Source organism: Triplophysa dalaica, chromosome 16, assembly GCF_015846415.1.
Source record: "Triplophysa dalaica isolate WHDGS20190420 chromosome 16, ASM1584641v1, whole genome shotgun sequence".
Lineage (NCBI taxonomy): Eukaryota > Metazoa > Chordata > Actinopteri > Cypriniformes > Nemacheilidae > Triplophysa > Triplophysa dalaica.
Genome location: NC_079557.1, coordinates 11887458 through 11909840, shown reverse-complemented (window position 1 = coordinate 11909840; position 22383 = coordinate 11887458). Strand labels below are relative to the sequence as shown.

Below are 22383 nucleotides of genomic sequence, written 5' to 3'. Positions count from 1 at the left end.
TGGCGAAGGTCCGTCAACAGGGGTCTCGCCTCTTATTGATAGCTCCCCATTGGCCAACCAGAATCTGGTTCTCGGACCTAGTATCCCTCCTAGACGGCTCTCCTTGGGCGATCCCAGTCAGGAGAGATCTTTTATCTCAGGCACAGGGGACAGTGTTTCATCCTCGTCCCGAGCTCTGGAACCTCCATGTCTGGCCCCTGAAGGGCACCAGCTGAGAGGCACTGGGCTCCCGCCTGATGTAGTGGAGACTATTTTAAGTGCTAGGGCTCCCTCCACTAGAAGGTGCTACGCCCTTAGATGGAGCGTTTTTGAGAGATGGTGCCTTGCGCACCATGCAGACCCAATTCACTGTCAGATAGTTTCAGTGTTGGAATTTCTGCAAGAGAAACTGTCCTCAGGGATAAGCCCTGGTACTCTCAGGGTTTACGTGGCCGCCATTTCGGCCTGCCACACCCTGATTGAAGGGGTTACTGTGGGAAAGCACCCTTTAGTTGTCCGCTTTATTCGAGGAGCGAGGCGACTGATGCCTCCTTCTAGAAGGACAGTCCCTCCATGGGACTTAGCGACAGTGCTCGAGGGTCTAGTTAGCGCCCCCTTCGAACCTATGGAATCAGCGCCTGTCAGGCTTCTGAGCTTTAAAATGGTTTTTCTAATGGCAATCACCTCTCTTAAGAGAATCGGAGATTTGCAGGCGCTCTCGACCTCGCCGTCCTGTTTGAATTTTGCCCCTGGGATGGTCAAAGCTATTCTGCATCCTCACCCGAGTTATCTTCCTAAAGTTCCGTTCTCCACCGTGCATCCGGTTATTCTTGAGGCCTTTTGCCCTCCTCCGTTCACGACGTCGGAGCAGGAAAGATTACACCTACTGTGTCCAGTACGTGCTCTTCAGACTTACGTCCACCGCACAAGCCAGTGGCGTAAATCAGAGCAACTTTTTATATGCTATGGGGGCCGCAACAAAGGGGCGGCTGCTACCAAGCAAACAATGTCACATTGGGTGAGGGATGCTATTGCTCTGGCCTATGAGGCGCGCGGTCAAGCTTCACCTCTAGGAGTCAGAGCTCATTCCACAAGGGGGCTTTCTTCTTCTATTGCCTTAGCAAGAGGAGTCCCCTTGCAGCAAGTGTGTGATGCGGCGGGCTGGTCCTCTCCGCACACATTTGTTAGATTTTATAGTCTGGATGTCCATGCCACTCCCGGCTCACGTGTCCTGGAGTCTACATCCCAGAGTCGTGCCTGAGTCCTCCTCTCGGATTGTGCACACACGTCACACAACCTGGGGGGGTCCAGACACTTCCAGTGCGGCGGCGTTGGTATTCTCGTTCCCATAGCGTTTGAAACGCAGCATCGAGTGTAGCTTTTGATAGGGAACTTCTCGGGTTACTTGGCTGTAACCCTGTTCCCTGAAAAAGCGGGAACGAGATGCTGCGCCTCAATGCCGCACTGTAGGCGTGCCCGGACGTCCTTTCAGACAAAGTTGGAACCTGATGACGCGTCCGCATTCACGCGTATTTATAACCGGCAGGTGCGGGTGTAATTAGCCACGTCACCTGCCGAGGTTATTTAAAGCCAAAATAATTTTTGCCGTGTTTGACACACGTGCTTCACAACCGGTCGAACAAAGACTGTTCTCCCATAGCGTTTGAAACGCAGCATCTCGTTCCCGCTTTTTCAGGGAACAGGGTTACAGCCAAGTAACCCGAGAAGTTTTCCGTGTTTTCTCCATTTTGTATGGATTATAATTCGTACTTTGATGGTTATTCAAACCCAGGGGGTCATTCAGATGTCGCTTTTGGCCGTTACAATAGCTGACCAAATATCAAATACTGTATATATTTGTAAGAGGTCAAAATCATTAGAATCTGGATCAAGTGTGTTTTTCTGTTTTCATTCAATCTTTACCAGATATTAGTTAAAAACATTTGTTTGCAATATAAATGGGCACACTTTAGCCATGAAAAGACATATGTGTCACTCACCTGTGAGCTCACTTTGCTTTTAGCCACCACAACTTGTTTAAGAGCTTGTCTGATAACCATATTCAGTCTGAGCACCACAGCCTCAATGTCCTGTTCCCCCTTCATGGCAGCAGCGAGTGATCCCAGTTCATCCACATACGCCTTCCAGTGAGGCTGCACCTCCGCCGCTCCACCCAGACAAGCCCCCATGGTGCTGCTGCAAAGCGGACGGCACGGCCGGGCCTCCAACAGCCCCTGACAGTGCGGGCAGTACCACAACTTCAGCAGAGAGCGCCCGCAATCCCTGCCCGCCCGCAGATGCTGAGTGGTGTTGACCACTTCGATGCCCAAGTTCAGCGCTTGCAAGAAGACCCGGGTGGCCAGGAGCGAGCGAGAAAGCCGTGTCATCATCAACTTGGGAAAGGACCCGAACGCAGAGGTTCCGCGCCAGGCCCCGCGCAGGCATTCATCAGAGATGCCCGTCACTGCCCCGTTGCCAAGGAGACGCCTGTAGGTGAGTGGAAAAAGTCGAGAGAAGAAGGTAGAGACCATGTCGTTCACGTTGGCATCGGAGCCCAGGATGTACATCGACATGTCCATGAACAGCTGCGTGACGGCTCCGCTGGCCCCAGGTCCCAAACCAGGAAACTCTTCTTTTATTAACATCAGAGTGGAATTACGACCCAGACGAAGCACCATGTCAAAGGCCTCTGAGAAGGAAAAAATAAGAAAAAGTGAATCAAAAGGCCATCTTTGATGACAGAGGTATCAAAGGTATCAAATCTGTTCACTGAAACTATTTTAACACATTTCTTTGACACACTTGAACAATTTTACAGATGCAAAGAGATCAAAGGAAACTGAACCTTTAAAAATTTGATTTGCAGTAATCCACAGAATCTCTTTCTTGCAGACACACACACACACACACACACACACATCCCTAATGCCTGAAAGATGGTAAATAGTGAGAAAAACGTCCACAACATTAAAGTGTTCCCTCTAGATGATGTCCTTTTAAAACAACAAGGGTGCTTTTCAAGAGTATTATAGCTTTGAAAAGCTTTCATTCATCTGCGGCGGATGCTGTGAGAGATGCTGAGACTTAGCATCAGGGAGAGAGAGGGGACATAATCGGCCGCATCTGAAGGCTCTCAGTAACGTCTTATCAGCACAGAGGCAAAGAGGGATTGCGACCAAACCCACCCAGGCAACCAGGGAGACAAGAGGCAGACTGGATTTAAGAGCATGGGGAGAAGGAAAAATGTGGGCTGTAGAGGGGAAATGTGAAAAAGAAGTATAGATAGAGTGAAAGGCGTATGAGAGAAAGGAAAAGATAAGAGACTTGTGTCCCTCATCCAGAGGGTGGAGGTGATTCAGAGGTGGGGAGTCTCTAATGAGGCCTTTAGACTGCAGAGTCGTGATATAAGGGCTCTGCCAAGCAGCCACATACATGAAGAGCTCCATCTATCTCCACACGGGGGTCCGGCTCTCAGGGGCACGGGATATTACATCAGCACAACAGGCTGGAAGAGTTTATGGATCGCACTGATTGAGATGAGCTAGAAATCACTTAGCAGTATATCACAGAGCAGTTAAAAGTCTCAAGGTGCTTTCAAACGAGATGATATTCAACACACGCTAACATTCTGTGCTTAGAATAGCACACTACCATAAAACTGGTTTCTGCAGCATGTATGATGTTAAAGGGACAGATCACGCAAAAATAATTCTGTCATTAGTTACTCACCCCCGAGCGAGGGGTGAAGAATGCTTGTAACCAAACAGTTTGTGGCCACCACTGACTGCCATAGTAGGACAATTACAATGAAAGTCACAGGTGCACCAAAACGGCTTGGTTTCCTACATTCTTCAAAATATCTTCTTTTGTGTTCAACAGAACAAAGACATTTAAAAAAAGTTTTTAAACAGCCAAGAACTGTTTGGTTACAAGCATTTCTCCAAATGTATTGTATTTAATACAGAAAGCGATGTGCAGGTTTAACCCACATAAGTAAATAATTAAACACAAATATGTTTTTTCATTTTTAATCCAATCCAGTGTACCATCGTCTGAGGTTACAGCAGTCCGATCAAATATTCAGTCAAGAAGCCGACATTAAAAAATCACAGTTGATATTGACTCTAACTCATTCGTCACACTGGTAATGGAAGGTCAAGTTTAGCGTATTGCATTGTGGGATGCTCCATCCCACGCACTGTGCTCTGCCTGTATATTTAGCATTTTGCCAAATGTACTTGGTTATCTGGATATTACTCGGCACAGAATACCTACTGTACTGCATACAGCTCAAATAGTAGAACATGTCATTACTGTATAAGCATACCTACAGAGACATACTGTAATGTGCCTCAGACACCGGTCAGCACACACACACACAGTCAATGAATGAGATTTACCGTAACAGGTTGGGTGGTAAGGTGGTTAGAAAGGCCATGTCTAGAGTTCTGTGCTGATGTTAGCAGTACTGTAATGTTGTGAATGTTTATGCTGTGTTAGGGAAATAGAATCAGAAGAGCCTGCATCTCTCTCTCTCTCTCTCTCTCTCTCTCTCTCACACACACACACACACACGCGCATGCATGCATGCAAACACACACACACACACACACACAGGTTTACTTTACAATAGTTAACACCTCATATACTTTTTATTGTTTTCATACTAGAATTATCTATATATATCATTAAGGAATTTCTATACATTACTCAACCCTTAAATCTGCACCTCCCTCCAATAAACCTTTAAACACCGGTTTTATAAACACAACGCAATTTGTATGATTTATGGGTTGTTTTTTACTAGTGAGGAATCACAAAAATAGGAAAATACCCACACGCGCACACACATGCACACGTTTCCATGTTTTATATTAAACACAAGTTTAAAGGGAAACTTTCAGCACATTTTAATTTTCACAAAAAACATCATCGAGCATGATTTATAAGCTGTTGGCGATCGAATCGTCCAGTGTATGAAATTAAGCGCCATCTAGTGATGAGGTTGCAGTTGCAACCTACGGCTCTCTCCACCCCTCCTCCCTCTAAGGTAATAAAAACATAACGCCTCTTTGCGTAATGTCTTTATACACAGCTGAAAATATTATTACTGCATTTCTGTCAATACTCCAAAGAATTACACACTGGACCTTTAAAAATGCCCCACAAGGTAGACAATTAGCCCTGTTATTACTATCTTTATTTAATATGGGGTTTAGACTTACCACACACACACAAACACACATTTCTCGTTGTGATTAACAAGCTCGCAGATTCACTGAATGGCAAACAGAACGCTCAGGGAGAAGAGAAGAGGAAAACACTCTTAAAAGAAAGAGCAGACACACATACAAAAGTACAGAATGTCACACGCGTCAGTTCATACACAAATACATTCATCATGGCACTCAAACTCATGCTGTTTGCAAAAGCACCCGCATAAATATCTTATGCCTGTACACTCATCATACACCAGACAACAGCATTTATATTTATATACAAACATTGACACGCCAAACTAAATATAAATCACAATGCCGCATGACAGTCTATGACTGCCACACAATAACACTATGCAACGCATCCAACGCATACAGTGGCACGTTTTAGTAACATATATATATCTCCTGCAACTTTACGTTACTAATGTCTCGAGGTGTTTGCTCACGAGCCACAGAGAACAAAAGAGAGAACGAACGAGAGAGTATAGAGCTGTGGTTCTTTCCTCTATACTTCATTAATCTCACTGAAAGCCTCATGTAAGGAAGACAAAAGCCACTGTATCACTTACAAAGCCATACTTGGCTTTAACAGTGGGAGAGAGTCTCTCGCTCGCTTAATGCAATGCTGTTTTAGAGAAGATGGGTCACACGGGTCAGTGTAGAATTCAGTCTGCTCCTGTTTCTGCATCTGATCTGGACCACAGGTCCACTGCAAGTTTAGTATCAAGTGTCCTCTAATGGGGCAGAACAGATGTATTACACAACACAGAAATATAGGGAGTATATAGCCTGGATGTGTTTGCAAAAGCTACCCGGCGTTCTGGCGAGAGATATGATTTGGAGTGGACAGAGAACAAATGTCTGTTACGTTGAGATGGGGTTTCTCAAAGTTAAAGTCAGTGTTTAAAGAGTGTTGTTTGTTTCTGAAACAACATCCAAGTGCTTGGACTGTTTGATTTGCCCCAAGAGTTGTTGGTTTATATCGTCACAGATAATGCAGTCACAAGTGTAAAGATACCAACGTTTATTTAGTCAAACAACGTTCATTTGTCCTGTTGAACACAAAAGATGTATGAAACTGAACAGTTCTGGGGCACTTTTGACTACCATTGTCATTTTGGTAGTCAATGATGGTCAAGAACTGTTTTGCTACAAGGATTCTTCCAAATATCTCTGTGTTCATCATAAATACATTTATACAGATCTGGAACAACTCGAGGGTGAATAAATGATGGCAAAGTTATTATTTTTTGGGGGGTGAACCGCATCCACTTGTTTCAAAATATAACATTGTTCCATTTGTACATTCTTAGTCGACACTCTGCATGTTTTTAAATGACATTATTTAGCCAACATGCATTTTAATTTTACACATCAAGTTTGACCTCTTCTAAAGAGGACAATGATACATCCATTCAGTTCCACAAACTAAGTACGTCCTCAATCATAGTTAAGAGTTTAGATAAGAGTTAGTTTGCACGAGGATGTTTCACAGGTATATGATTTCCATCCACTCAGGCGATGTATCATTAATGTCAATGGATGTGTAGCCAAGAAGCTTAGATGGTGCTATATTTACGATCTTACAGACAGATGAACGCAAGCCAAAAGCGTTCCGTCATAGTGAGGGGAGTGTGTATCATAGAGGGCAGGGTGAGTTATGATATTATTGCAGGAGGTGAAACTTATGAGAGCAAAGTAATTAGAAGACCCATAAATATGTATGCATTTACATTTAAGTCACTCTATATGATTTGTAAGCTGGCAGGAGTATGTGAAACGCTGGTTACCGCAAGACTATTATGAACACATGCGTCAAACTAAAGTGTTTGATATCAAACTATGTAAATTTCGTACAAGACCCGTAAGATGTTTTAAAGGGGACAGTTCACCTAAACATGAAAATTCTCTCATCATTAACTCACCTTCATGTCATTTCAAACCTGGAGGACTTTCTTTCGTCTGCAGAACACAAAAGAAGATATTAAGCAGAACGTTGGTAACCAAACAACACTGGCCTCCATTGACTTCCACTGTACAGACATACAGTCTCTCAAAATATCTTATTTTGTGTTCTGCAGAAGACTTATATTCAGGTTTTGAACGACATGAGGAAGAACAAATGATGAAAGAATTCATATTTTTGGGAGAACCATAATGTCTTGAGGATGCAGCCACCAAGACATTGACCGATTCCTACATTTCTAAAGTAAAACCAAACTGCACTTACTCTCTGAAGGTCCTAAGAGTATCAAAGCAGCCAATAGAAAGCTAGACATTAATAGAAGAGTATTCATTTAGATTAGACTTTAATCAATAAATCAATCCAGCAAGCGCTCTCTCTAAACCAGTTGTGTGTTCTGACATATGCAGGGTCGCCGCTGTAATTCAAAACGCTCGGCACAGCCGCTCGGACATCCATCAGCGGCCCATACACTCATTATCCCCAGCAGGCGCAGATCATCAATAAATTAGCCATGCAACGAGCCCAATCAATTTCCCTGATGGAGTGTCACCTCTAGCCGCCGGAGAGAACGATGGGGGAAAGCAGTGCCACCTGGCCCCTCCCCCTTTGGAACGGCGAGGAGCCTGGAAGCATCACCGCTAATAAAGTCTGTATCTGCCAGACGCGAGGCACGCTTCATACATCACGCCTAAATTATGTGCATTCAGAATGGCTCTATTGATTAGGGCTGGATTTGTTTTGGGAGCGTAATAACTCGCAGTGGCCGTGTAACTGGAGCGCCACACCTGGAGAGTGGATTGAACGGGGTGCCCAGGGTCTAGAGGCCAGGGGGTGATGAAGCAATGTGCGGGAAGCTGTAAAAGTGCAATGGTAGAGTGGTAAGAGGAGGATAATATTTCCCGTAAGGGAGGAGACGGATTTCTGGTAAGGTCTCGATAGTATCGCTCCGGCCACGGGCTGAACGGCCTGAGGAGGATTAGATGAGGCATTGGGTTACCAACGTACTCACTCTCCACTGCCTCTCTCTCTCCGTTCCTCGCTCATCTCCATTGCCGGAGAGACCTCGCTCACTCATACATTGACAATTGGACTTCTGGGAAGAAACAAATGACTGACCATACAACAGGAACTCCTCCCTCCTCCTTTCCTCTTTGAAGCATCTAGATTTGATTATGAGGGAATCAAAGCGGACAGCATCACGGAGCGCAGGCATGTGATATCAACTTCATTTCTCAAGAATAAATCCTTTTGGATCAGTCATAAACAAAAGTCTTCATATAAAATTTTCCAATGACGGATCGCTTGATGTATTTTTGCCGCCAGGAACTTGACCACAGTGACTTTTTTTTGTATGGATCATATTGATTTCCTTTTCTGTGACTCTACAGGGAGCAAAGGTGAGGCCTGATAGAGGATGAGACTCAAACCTCTGTGTAAAGATATGGTCACAAAGCTTAACCACAGAACATGGCCAATCCTATGGATCCACACACAAATCATGTCTAAGTGCAACAATCTGGCGCCAATTATGTCTATGTATAGATGGCATTGATTTTTGTTTGTCTAATCTGAAAATGAATACATTATTTAAACTGCGAGGTATGTTAGTAATGGGAAAACTCCCTTTGATTTTAATAAAATATACCACTGATAGATATAAAGTTAAAATGTTATGCACCCTTAAAACCAGTATATGTCTCTGTCTTCTGTGCAACATGAAGAAGGTATTTTTTGTGTACATACAATGAAAGTCAATAAAGGTCAATGTTGTCTGGTTATCAGCATTCTTCGAAATATCTTCTTTTGTGTTCTGCAGAAGAAAGAAATTCCAAGAGGTTTGAGATAACATGGAAGCGGGTAAGCGATGAAAGATTTTAATTTCCTCCCTTAAATATGGTGCATTAGTAATAGGAATTTGGTTTGTATACATAACAGTATTGAAAACAACTCAAAGAGCTCAATGATCCTCATATATGCTTAATAATTTCCTTTTTGTAGTATATCTTCAAAATGTAACCTCTGATTCACTTCTCTTTGTGTGAACCCATGAATGAACCATCAAACTAGACTCAGGTCAGGTGAAAAGGACACACGAATGGCAGGTGAGGGAGATGGTCGGTATGTGGTTTAAAAGATATAAAGAGAGAGTGAGCTCAGAAAACATGCCAGAACCTTAGGAGAGAGACACGCAGAGGAAGAGCTTTGAAGCGGCTATCAAAGACTGCTTGAGTCAAGTGATGGCAGCATACCAGACACATGAAACACATGCTCGAACAAATCCACCGGAGTCAGCGCTGAAACAAGACCTTGCAATGCAAACCCCACAATAGCCCAGTTAACACAAATACATACATTCCTAACATGACCTTGCTTTAATAACAGATGAGAGTAATGCTCTACACTCCCATACACAAAAACACTTTTGTTTAGATAAATACAAGTCCCACATTTCAAAGAAACAGTCATTTTCATTTCCCAGATCTGAATAAATACAAACGACTGTCCCAGTGCTACCAAATGCTTTGTGGGAAGAGAAAGAAAGTAAAAAGTCTAAAATGAGCGGATGAATAGATGAATGACTAAAAGGGGAAGCATTAACAGGCGTTCTGGCATCGACATCCGTTCTTAATCAAGATTCTTCTCTCTGACGTCTCTGCCCATCTCTCCACGAGTGGCATGTGGCTCAGAATAAATAGACTGTTAGCTTCACACCTCTCCAAGGATCTATTACATCCATCGTTTTTTGCTCTCTTCCACCTGAACATCACCTCCTCCATCCAATTATCCTCCCCGTCTGACCGCTTTTCAGTCTCACAGAGCCCGATTTCAAAATTTACACAAATATTGGCCACAGAATACTGTACATATTAATGGGGAAACTCTAATAAAAGTACAGAGTTCATAATGAAGCAAAAAGTATTTTCCTTATTGAAGTAGAGCTTTAAAAGCAGAAAGAAGAGCGTCGGGCTGAATTTGAAAGCAGAGCGATGAGGGAATAGAGATGTGGTTTTGAAGTTTTTCTTCAAGAAGTGAGCGCCAGTGAGGGAGCAATAGATAGATGGCGAGAGGTGAAGGAGAAAGTACCTAGAGTCGTGTGTTTTGGTGTCACGTGTTCTCAACCCTTGTAGGGTGTTCATGGTTTTGCTGCTGCATTTCTGCAAGATCAATATACAATAGCAATATAATATGTACACTATAAAAAAAATACAAGAATGAAAATGTTTTAAGAGATGTTCATAAAAAATGTGAAAATCTGAAATTTGACAGTTTTACTGTATTCACAGCTTTTTAATGTAGTTTTGAAAAATGTTATAAAACCGTTGAATTACAGAAAAAAATACAAGAAACACATGAAAACATGCCATTAACTAAAAAACTCTGGCACAAGAATTCTGGCTTATTTTTCATTTTTTACAGGATTTTTTTAGTGTATAAAAAATGCCAGTTTTATTATCATTTCATATTCAGTTTTATTGCCATTTAATATTATGAATTGGCCATTTTTTTTTATTTTTAGTTAAATTTTATCTATGCTACTATATAAATTAATTTAATTTTGTTCGGTTTGATAATCAATAATTAATCATAATGAATATTTTTTTCAGTAAATAATTTAGTATCTCAGCTTAAACATATTTTTTTCTTAATTGCTACGAGGCAACATTTCCAATATTCATAATGAGTACATTTTTTAATAATATTGATTTGATTTCAATTAACTGGCAGTTTACTAGTTTTGACTAACTATAATAACCCGGAAAAGCACTTTATGCAGATATTTACTTTGTCAATTATAAATTACATAGACAGCATATATGCTTAATATTTGTCTCTATTAAATCCTATTTATGAAAGAAGTGCTATCGCTTCTTTGTTGAAAATGTACTAAAATAAATATCTATGATATGAGCAGATAATTATAAATGTGTTGAGAGAACTCTCAGATGTCCTGAACTCTTTACATAAGCATTATTTTATAATCCCTCAAACTAACATTTCTTTTCCATCTGATTTACAGTTAAATTAACAGTTATGCTTATAATCTCCATGGTAAAGATGTTTGGCGTGGTATATAACATTCTTTAAAAGGAGAGTGTCAAATCCACACAACAGTCTAAACCGCTGTGTTTGTGGCTAACACCCTCTCTCACTTGGCAAGATATCAAAAGACACCGCAAACACGTGGCAATCAATTTCCTCTGCTTTCCCCCATCTAATCACATTCCTTTGCGAGGCATCCATTAATCTCTACGCTGCAGATAGGTCAACTGAAATATGATCACTTCAGCAAACTCTAAACTGCCTTATGGTAAGGGTTTGATACACAGTACAGCTAAGCCCGAATTCTCATTTTGTCTCAGGATGCAGGAGAAAGCAGCTGTGCTGAGGTTCGTGGATCAACGGCGCATCAGCGCAGCAACATCAGCTCTGATTTAAATCTCATCCACCACAGTGGGAGTCTAACCATCAGCCGGGCCGCTCTTAAGTTCTGCTCTGAGAAGCAGCGCTGGGTAATGATGTCCAGACAGGTGAGATCCATATCACTAAACACTGACAGATTTCAACCTAAATGCGGAGCACACAGCTTTGGCTGCAGGTATGGAACTACTGTAGATGAAAAGACCCACTTTTTTCTTCAATTAACTTTACAGGAGCTCAGTGGCAGGAGTGGGATGAAACTCCATCTTCCATGGATAGATATCAGAGCCGGAAAGGCTGCGGGCTGCGACTATTAGAAAATAATATAGCAGGATCTCTGGAGAAGTAATAAGTCACAGTTAAAGACTGAGATTGCAGGTGGTAAAGCGTTTTAAGGTCGACAGGAGAACATTGTTAGACCTTCGTGGCCTCAATCATCAAATCATCACATCTGTTCTGTATCTGGGTCCTTTTTAACACCATGTCTATTCCACAGATTCAGTCGCTGCGCCTGTGTAACGGATTTCTGAATGTGTCATCTTTTAAAAGTAATTTCTACCAAATCCCTTTAGCAAAACAACACGGTTCACTTTCCTAAAGGTTTGTGCCAATGGGTTCATAAAGCTGAACACAATTTTCACCTGGCGGCTAAATGCGTGCTTAATAAATGGTATATTCTCCCTGTGAGTCTCAGTTATTCACAGAGGAACACTGCAGAGGAGTTTACACCTATATCTCCATTTCGTCCCTTCTGACGAGGAGAGGGAAACCTCATTTCTGAAAATGTTAAAGGTGACCTGCATTGTGACAATAGATATTCTTGTGAAAAAGATCAGCTTACCATTACAAAACATACTTCAAATGTGAAAACAAAATAACGAAAATTATGAAGAAAAGAGAGCCAATAAGACCCCAGCATAGCATCTCAGGGTGAGACATAAGGAAACAGGCTGATAAAAAGTTTCTGTAAAATTATAAGATCTAATGATATTTATTACATTGTTTTCCCCATTTTCCCCAATGAGTTGTCTTGTTCTGTAATTTTATTGTTTTTGACTGTATTTGGAAAATAAACTGTAAAAAAAACGAAATCTTGTTTAAAAAACCTTTTTGGCACCAGAGATAAACTGTTAAATAATGGGTATTCCCTGTAAATTGATTGTCTTTTTCTGTAATTTTGTGTTTTTGACCGTATTTAAAAAATACATAAAAATCTTAAAAAAACTGTAAAAGTAATAGGGGAAAAATTCTGTAAAATTAAAGAGTATGTCCTGTCCGAGGTTCTGAATGGTCTAGGGTAGGTTTTCATGATCACTATCTCTGTATTTCTGCCGTTGACCTTTTCTTCTACTGTGAAACAAACCCCCACATCGTGATGCTGTTTCCACCACACTTTACTGTTGAGATGGTTTCGTACAGCTGTCGAGCAGTGCCTGGTTTTCTCCACACATGATAAATGAAACTGAGATTCATCAGAATCGAGAATCTTGCTTCTGAGAGTAGAAAGATTCATTGAAGTACGATTTTGCATATTTCAAGTTTTTATGTGTCTTCGCAAAGGCTTGAGTCTGGTGGAGTGTTGGAGTGATGTTTGGGCTTCTGCAAGTTTCTCCCATCTCCATATGTGATCATGGTGCTTAACCAGAGTGATCATCAGCTTCTTGGTCCCCTCTCTGACCAAGACCCATCCCCAATGATGGCTCAGTTTGGAAAGGAGGCCAGCTCAAGTAAGAGATCTGGTGGTTCCAAAGGATTAATGGAGGCTACATGCTTCTGTGAACCTTCAATACACCAGATGTTTTTTCAAATGTATTCCTCTTTATACTATCCTGTCTCAGAGCTCTACTGGCACTTCTTTTGACCTCATGTCTTGGTTTTTACTTTGATATGCATTTTCAGCTGTTGGACCTTTTATTGAGATGTATGTGCCGCTCAGAATCATACTAATTCAATTGAATTTGGCACAGGTTGACTCCACTCAGAGTGTAGAAACATCAACAAGCAAAACTAATGCTTCTGAGTAAGATTTCAAGTGTCCCGGTAAAGGATATGAATAATATGCAATGTTCTGATTTCAGTTCAAGTTGTCCCCAATCTATTTTTTTGTTTTGCCATTATTGTGCATGGAGTGTAGATTAATGCAAAACATTTGTTTTAATTTAAAGTAGTTTAAGACAAGGCAGCAACTTTATTAATAAAATGAATGGGGATGAACTATAATGATATGAGGGTGAGTAAATGATGACAGAATTTTCATTTTTGGTTGAACGCTCCCTGTAAAGAAATAACTTCACTTATCCACGTTTTACTGCGTGATTGACCAGCAGTAAGACTGCTCTAGAAAGTATTACACAATGTTCATAGAACACCACCAACACCGAATAAAAACAATATGAATATGTAAACTCAATGGGCCTGAACATCTAGGGAAAAGTGAACCCAAAGCCTTTTCAAACTCATCCTCTCCACTTCTTACACGGGCGACTGTGTTAGTGAAGAGATAAGAGAGGCGTGCCACCCACTGCTGTGTTGTCTGCTTCACAACAGACCTCTCTGTTAGCTGGTTTGTTTTTCTCTCTTTATTTTGTTGACTCTGTCCTTGATGTGCCTCGTGTAGATGCACCCGGGAGTTTCCGCCGCATCAGGTGCCGCTCTGATCAAAGGCTGACGTGAGCGTTGTGTTCCTCCTTCTCTCTCTCTTACTATTTCTTTTTTCCTCTTGTGTCTGTTCATTTGCATCATACTTTTTCTTCAAGACGTGCACTATGTGTTTCGGGTCCCATAATTCCCGCACTATCGCACATCTTTTTCACCTGCTTCCTTTGTAATGCAGAAACCGAGGATTTTCGTTGAAATTCTTTGAAGGAAAAACAAATGTGGTGGTTTGGGACAACAAAGCACATACTGACAGAGGTTATTAATCTACACGGCTCAGACGGTTTGTCCTCTACATGCTTCAAATTCCCCTGGAATTCTCTGAGACAGAATGCCCCAGCGTTCCTCATTACGTCCCTCCCAGTCGTCCCCGAGTGCACACCTCAGCAATACGTACAATATTATGAGAACTTCTATCAGCTACACAATAGAATCAACCCTACTTTTAATCATAGCACCGGCCAGCTGGGAGAAGAGCCACCTTCACCCCTCAACCCTCTCCACCCATCTCACGTTTCTTCTTTTTTCGTTCCCTCCATTCATCTCCTTCTTCCTCTCTCTCTCTCTCTCTCTCTCTCACTCTCCCAGAAGTCACGGTGATGAATAGTTCAGCACTGGCATCTGATGCCCACCAGCAAGAGGCTGGACCCTTTTAACCGCTCTCGAGGATCAGGAGGGGAAAAGAGATTAATTAATCCGGCAGACTGGGAGGCAGGACACTTTGGGTATAGAGTTTTTGTGTGTGTGCTTGTGCGAAGGCTGATGAGCTCTTTAAATAAACGCCACAAGGGTACACGCAAGAGCAGCCAGAGGCAGGGCATATGAGACCGTCCTTGACCTCCAAACACACACACACTTACTTACAAACTCTTCCCTCAGAGACACCTACGCACACCTACACACCAACCCACAATAAGCCTCTGATTTTCAGTCCAGACATGGGGGAGGGTAATGTTCCTGGATCTACTCTTAAATACACACGGCGCTTGTACTTACCAACATTATCAAGGCATATGATACTGTACAGGAGAGGTTAGTGATGTCATCGCTTCGACCGCGGCTTTGCCCCTCAGACCAGTTAAATGCACCTGTTTCCCTGCAGCTGACAGGGTGGTAATGCCTTTTAATGCTGTTCGCCTGGAAATGTGCAGTCGTCCATTTTACACTGTTGAGGATTTTTTGTCACAAAAAGTGCATTAGGAATTATAGATATCCTGACTTTAAGGGATAATTCACCCAAAATGATCATTCTGTCATCATTTACCCCTCAAGTTGTTTCAAACCTGTATACATTTCATTGTTTCACTGAACACAAATAAATATATTTGAAAGAATGTGCAAAACCAGACAGTTTCGGGGCACAATTGAATACAATAATAGCATTTTTGCATACTATGGTAGACAAAAGTGCCACAGAACTGTCGGGTAACAACCATTATTCCAAATATTTGTATATTTTTGGTCCAATTCTGTCCTATTCGTACTTTCTGTTTTAGTGGATATTATGCATCAAACAAAGCTGGGCATTTCAAGACTCTTCAGGAGGTCTTTAAGTCAGACAGAATTGACTCACTTCTAGCCTTCTTGAAAAAGTCTGTCTTTAGCTACATCATGACATAATACACGTTGTGATACATGGTTCACAAAAGAAACAAATTAATGATATGAAAAATAATACTGTACACATTAATTTTTTTTAATGATGTTCATTCAATGTGTATAGATGCAACACGTTAACAAACATGTTATTACGTGACCGAAAACATAGTTTTAACTTTTTATTTCTTCCTTTTCCTTGTTTTGTTCTTTCTTTTCATGTGTTTTGTAATGATGCAACTTAAAGTACAATAAACTTGACTTGACTTTATCTAGAGACAGAAAAGTTTGTTAACGGAAGTCGTGCCACTCGGCGGCCATGTTTGCAAAGCCTCAGGGCAGCTATTTACATCATGGCAAGTCCCCAATCCAATCCAAATGGGGAAAACCGATATTTCAAAAATCGCTTGCAAAAATCTGAATTAAACAGCATATTTCCAATAAGGGTTGGGCAATATTGAACAAATGTAAACTCAATAACTTTTTTTATATTGATCGATAGCAATATTTATTTTGATATACAGTATAATTTGTTAATACTGCTAGCTCACATTGAAGGTATCCCAACATTGACTGAAGCCAAAAGAGAACCAGTCTGTTCATTAATTATATTTAAAATGAAGTGTATTAACAAAAGTGCCTCACAAACGTTGAAATTCAAAACAGTTCAAATTACATTTCATTGATATTACCTAATGGGACATGCACTGTCGCAACACAGAGTATATTAGGCCATGAATAACATGTACCAGTTGATTCAATCTCATTTTGACTCATGCTCGATTGGTGGGATTCAATGCATTCAGTGAACCTTACAGACATCTCACACAAACTATAGTCCATTTCTTTGAACCCTTTATGTAACATGCTTGCATGATTAATCTTTTAATGTGCAAACTTACTCACTTCATCCCTTCTCTAATCTGTACAGGGCAGTGCTGGTTTGTTTCATATGCACCAGCTCATGTTTGTGCTTGCCTTTGCAATGAGTTTCAGGGTACCTCGATTGCAGTTTGTTGTGCTTTACCAGCGATTGCAAAGGAAAAGAAGACACTTTATAAACCACACGATGACAACTCAAGGTTACGTTCACTTTTGACGTTGGCGCTTCCTCTCATGATTTCCTCTTTGTGTAGCATTTTCTTTCTCAAGTGCAGTATGAAATGGTCTTTGTACTTGAAGCGTATGTTAAATGCTGCATGCTGCCTGTGTCGGGTTTATTTCTGCTGTCTGATTGGGTGTCAAATGAATCCATATCGAGTTAAAATGTCAAAAGCTTATCATCGTTATCAACATAGATTTTATTGCGATTCGATATGATATTTTTTATCGGTCCAGCCCTATTTCCAATCAATAATTACACAGACAATGAACTGCATCATAACTTTGGTTTGCTAAGCTTAAATTGCCATAAAAATCACCTTGTTCTATGTCCTCTCATTTATTGCCCCTTCGCACGGGCTGGCAAGCGCCTCACGAGAGCCAAAACAGAACATGTCATTACGTACGATTCCTCAGAGAATCGTCATTCTTTGTTGATTGATGATTGGTTCGTTTTACTGTAAGGCGGGACTTCATTCGCTAGACCGGCCATATTGACCGTTGCATTCCTCATCATTTATTGTAACGGCAATGGTGGATCTTGTTTATATTAATATCTGTGGAGACGCTGACTCTATAAATCAGCCCCATTTATTTCTCAGTAAAAGTATTTTCTCACTACACTTGCACTTGAACTCAAATACTGAACTCAATACTGAACTCTGCAAATTTGCATTTCAATCAACTACACAGAATCTGCTGCAAAGTTTCTCGTCATTTAGCAGATGGCATTTATCCAGTGAGACTTTATACTAATTGCACAGACGGTCTCTTTGGAGCAACCTGTGGTTGAATGTCTTGCTCGAGGGCACAATGTTGATAGAACAAGACTCTGACCTAACAGGAACTAGTTTCTGGGTCATCTTACATGAGACTGAATCAGCGACCCAGTAGCAGCCAAGATCATTAACTATTACAGTACCAGCACCTCATTGGTGAACATATATCAACCCTCAAACTGTCCAGCGATACTTAACAGGATGGGTCTTGTAAACTAGGACATGATGAACAACGGCAAAGATGGATATCCAATGGTTCCTCAGGAGACACAGGAAGTAACACAAAGGAGAAAAGGACCTAGGGAACATGGCAGGGAGGAGCGGAGGGAAATTCCCATCTGTCCCCCACCCTCATGGATGAGTGCAGTGACCCAAATAGTGGGGACGGGAATAGCAACAGGGTAGAGGAAGAATGCAGAGAATGAATCAGAAAGAATAGCGCAGATAATAAGATGAGATACGTTCCTCCTTTACATGTCTTCTCTTGGGCATACAGTATCTTCAAACAGGATGTGCATAGAGACACTTGAAGTAATGGAGGCAGGTAGGCATGAAATAGTCTTGAAAGGGAAAATAATTTTACACTGCTCAGGTCAGTTTGTACTCTTCAATGCATGAAGACAGCTAGAAGAGACAAATTGAGCTGTCATGTCACAGGAAAGTGATTTTGTGTGCTTATTTTATCCAGATAATGCTGTGTATTGAGGCTTCAAGAATCACTTCCCATTTCCGCAGCTTAATAGGTAACGATTGGAGGATAAATGTGACTCGGTCTGTGAAAACCAGACTAAAGTCCCAAAATCTTAATTATTTTTAACATAAATAGTAATGGTTAAAAAAATGTAACCATTATTTCACTATGATTTCAATCTTTAGCATGGCCTTACTCAGTCAATGTTAAAGAGATCAAGGTTATATTTTCACAAAATGTTCCTTATTTTCTAAAATGGTTTTGCATAGAATACAGTAAATCACCCAAAAATGACTTTAGCTGGGTTTTTCAGGCAGGGTTCACAAATTGTTCCAATTTATCAGCGTTAAATAATACGTATCAAAACAAAATAACATCATAGAGCAAAGATAGATTTTTAGGCAATTTTTGGACCTTTGGGTAGTAAAGGCTTCTTATGTGATAAAAGACTTCTGCAATTTCCAAAGTGGATTTTGCGGCATTGATGGAATAAAAACTTTAACACATAACACAAGTAATAATTGGATTTGGAAGCAAAATTTTACTTTCTTTTCATAATACATTACTTTTTCACCTCTATGCCACCCTCTTATCTTTGTTATTCTTTTGTGATTTTTTTAACTTTTCATCATGTGAAGGCGAATAAAACGCAAAGCATATTAAGAAAAACTGAGAAAAAAGGCATGTGCTTGCTATCCTTCTAAGAAAAAGGCAGACTGATATTCCTTTTTATGATGTTAGAGAAACACTTTCTGAAGAACAAGGCAAGCGAGATAGAGAGAAAGAGACTGTCTTACAGAGACAGAGCACCATGCACTCCAAGGATTTAACTGTAAATATCCAATATGAATCATCATATGAACTTCAGTGCCCTGAGAAGCAAACAGAACCACAGTCTGAAGAACAAACTCTGCTATACTATATCAAGACAGAGTCATAACAAGACAGTACGAGTGATAAAATCACGAAAGGAAATGAGGAATGGATGCTGAATCTTACAGTTTGTTTAAAAAGTATTTGTCTTCCTGAATCACAAAGCGATCGCCATTACAAAAGGTGCGGAAGAAGATAAGAAGATCTTTAACTGTTCACTCAATCGACTGCAGGACAGTAGTAGGATAGAAGATAAAATCACAGTGAATCCGGCCAATCTCTGATTTGGAAAATCAAGGAAACAGGAAACCATCTTGTTTTTTGGCTCTTTGAACTTCATTGCATTGATGGAATCGAAGAAGCCATCAGTACTGTCTATGTCAGGTGAGGCATATCAATAATTTCTCATTTTAAATGGAGAAATAAAACGCACGTCCAACTACTTACACATAATGCAACATTTTTGTCCTCTAATATTACTGCTTTCAGCTGAACAGACTGTTGCCTTTGAACTCACACCCTGTAATGCAATCTGACCCATTTCTACACAGAACTGCAGCCATGACCCATCAGCTCTGCCAAGGAGTGTCAGACACAACACACACAAACACATGTAACCCATGGGTCCGACTGGGATTAACAGAACGGGAAATACAATCAACTTTTATGGCTGAATGTATGTTGAGGGCCAGACCAAACAGGTCCAGTGGGTTTCATAAGAGCTCTCACACTGACTTAATGCTCCATCTATTGATTCTGTTCTCACCCAAAGCCACATTATCATTATCCTTCATCATCATTAGGATATTAACTTGTCTAGCGTACCATTACCAGAAGACCCGATGATAATATAACAGCTATTATAAAATAAGAGGCCGAATACTGCTATGAAATATAAAGATTGTGTTGTTTGTAATCACCGTCAATTGCCAGCATCAGTCAAGAGTTTTCAGTAAATGTAAGTAAATGACTATAAAACTTGTTTACAGATGTTATTTTAATGGGGCAACTGGTTATTAGGGGGCGCATGAAGACTGAAGCGCCCCCTACAGGCAAAGAGAAAAGAGAGTGTTCAAAGGCACTGAAAAAATACCTTCACCTTCCCTTCCTCTCCGCATTTCCCCTTTGAAAAAAGAGAGGGCTAATAAAATATTTATCAAGGCAGGCAACAGTTTGTGTCGAGATGAATTCATCTCTGACATTAAAAGCTCAGGAGGTGGAGGAGAGACATGAAAAGCGAGGAAAGAGAGTTATGTATATCATTTCATTGATGAAGCAAGGGTGGAGGGGTCTTGGGAACCTAGAGAAGAGAAATTAAACATGCAAGAAATCAATGCGAAAAGGTAGAGATAGAAAAAAGGAAACATGGGAGAGATACAGTAATGCTATGAACAAAACTCGAACCGAAGCATGAATTTAAATCATTTACAGAGGTTAAGAGAGGGTGCGGAACGTATCGATGAAACGAAGGCTGTGAGATATTTGAGAAGGGCTGCAGGATCGGTGGAGCTGTCCGTGGTGCTGAACCTTTGTGTGTTTGTGTGTGGTAGTGAGAGAGTAAACATCTCTACAAGCTGACAATCTAAGCTGTCTCTTCCTGTCTTCACCGTGGCACAGACATGGCAGATATCACTGAAGTGTAACAGAAGACCCCAAGGACACCGGGGTGGGTGACACAGCTAAAGGCATCCAACCTCCTGAGTGACAGCTTCTCGCTATGAAATAGCGCCACGTAAAAGCTCTACATCTGAGCCCTGAGCGACAACATGAGTGAGGCGAGGAACCAAAAGTTCAGAGCTCAGCGGGAGACCGTCCCGGCGCGCTCTCAAGCATGGCTTCAGACTGCCAAGCTATCTATGCCTACAGCCGCAGCCACATGTCGGATACTGACACTAACACGCTCTAACACACTCAAAAATCGCAGCCTGTCACAATGGGCCATTAGCTTCCTATAGGGGCAGCCAAAGAAAAAAGCGAGAGGGGGCCGGAGAAAGAGGTCGAGGATCACTAGGCTAAGCTAATAGGCTTCCTTCACCGAGTGCTTCCCCGGGGGAACCTCTCTGTCTCTGCATTTGGGTTGGAAAGAAAGCGCTCGTAAACACAGGGGGCTGATGTTGTGAAAGTATGTTCAGAGCAGCAGGAGCATCTTTCCTGAGGAGCTGTGCAGAGAGGAAAACTGACCCAATGTAGTTAACAAATTAGGGGCTTGTGGCAAAGTCGAAAGCTAGTTGCTCGTAACTGTAAAAAACAAAGACAAATCACTGTTTTGACAATTGGCTATGTTTTTAACAAAAATATTGGATATCAAATAAAAATCTTTCCCAAAGATTCTGTTGACACCTTACAATAAAGTTGTTTTTATTAACATTAGTAAAGCATTAACGTTAAGCATTAACATAAACCAACAATGAGCAACAGTTTTGAAGCATATATTAGGTTGATAGTTCAAACATTTGAATTCTGACATTATTTACTATATTGTCATTTAAACCTGTATGACATACCTTTTCTTCTCACAAAAGAAGGCATTTTAGAAAACTGAACAATGGTGGTACCCATTCACTTCTACTGCATGGACACAAAACCATTGTTCGGTTACCAACATTTTTCAAACGATCTTCTTTGTGTTCTGCAGAAGAAAGAAAGTCATCACAAGGTCATTACAAAGTCAATTACAGAATTTAATTTTTTGTGTTAACTATCACTTTATTATTTGTTAATGTTGTTTAATGTCCATACAATTATTTATGTTAGTTCATGATGCATTAACTAATGTCAACAGTAACTTTTTATTTAAAAAATGTATTAGTGTCATGATTCTGCCGCATCATGTCATTTTTCTATTGGCCTTCTGTCGGGTTCATGACAGAACCCAGTGTTTTATGTAGAGAGAGAGAGTATTTTGACACTTATGGCTCGCTATACTCTCTCTCCGGTCTCATCTTTGTTCCTTCCCTCTTGTTTCCTTTTATGATTTCATGCCCTACACCTGTTCTCCTCTTGATTTAGTTCCCCATATAATGCCCTTGTGTCTTCTGTCTTGTGCTGGTTAATTTTGATTCGTGTGATGTCGTTCCTGTGTCTTGTTCAGTTAAGTCTAAG

At 41.0% G+C, this 22383-nt stretch overlaps 1 protein-coding gene across 1 annotated transcript in view; it reads right to left on the bottom strand.

Annotated features, from left to right (window-relative positions):
* gpc3 (glypican 3) overlaps positions 1-22383 on the bottom strand; it is a 111542-nt gene that overhangs the window by 55622 nt on the left and 33537 nt on the right. Inside the window, exon 3 of the mRNA XM_056770432.1 lies at positions 1980-2668. Within this exon, the coding sequence (XP_056626410.1) occupies positions 1980-2668 (689 nt within the window). The remainder of the gene's footprint in view (positions 1-1979; positions 2669-22383) is intronic.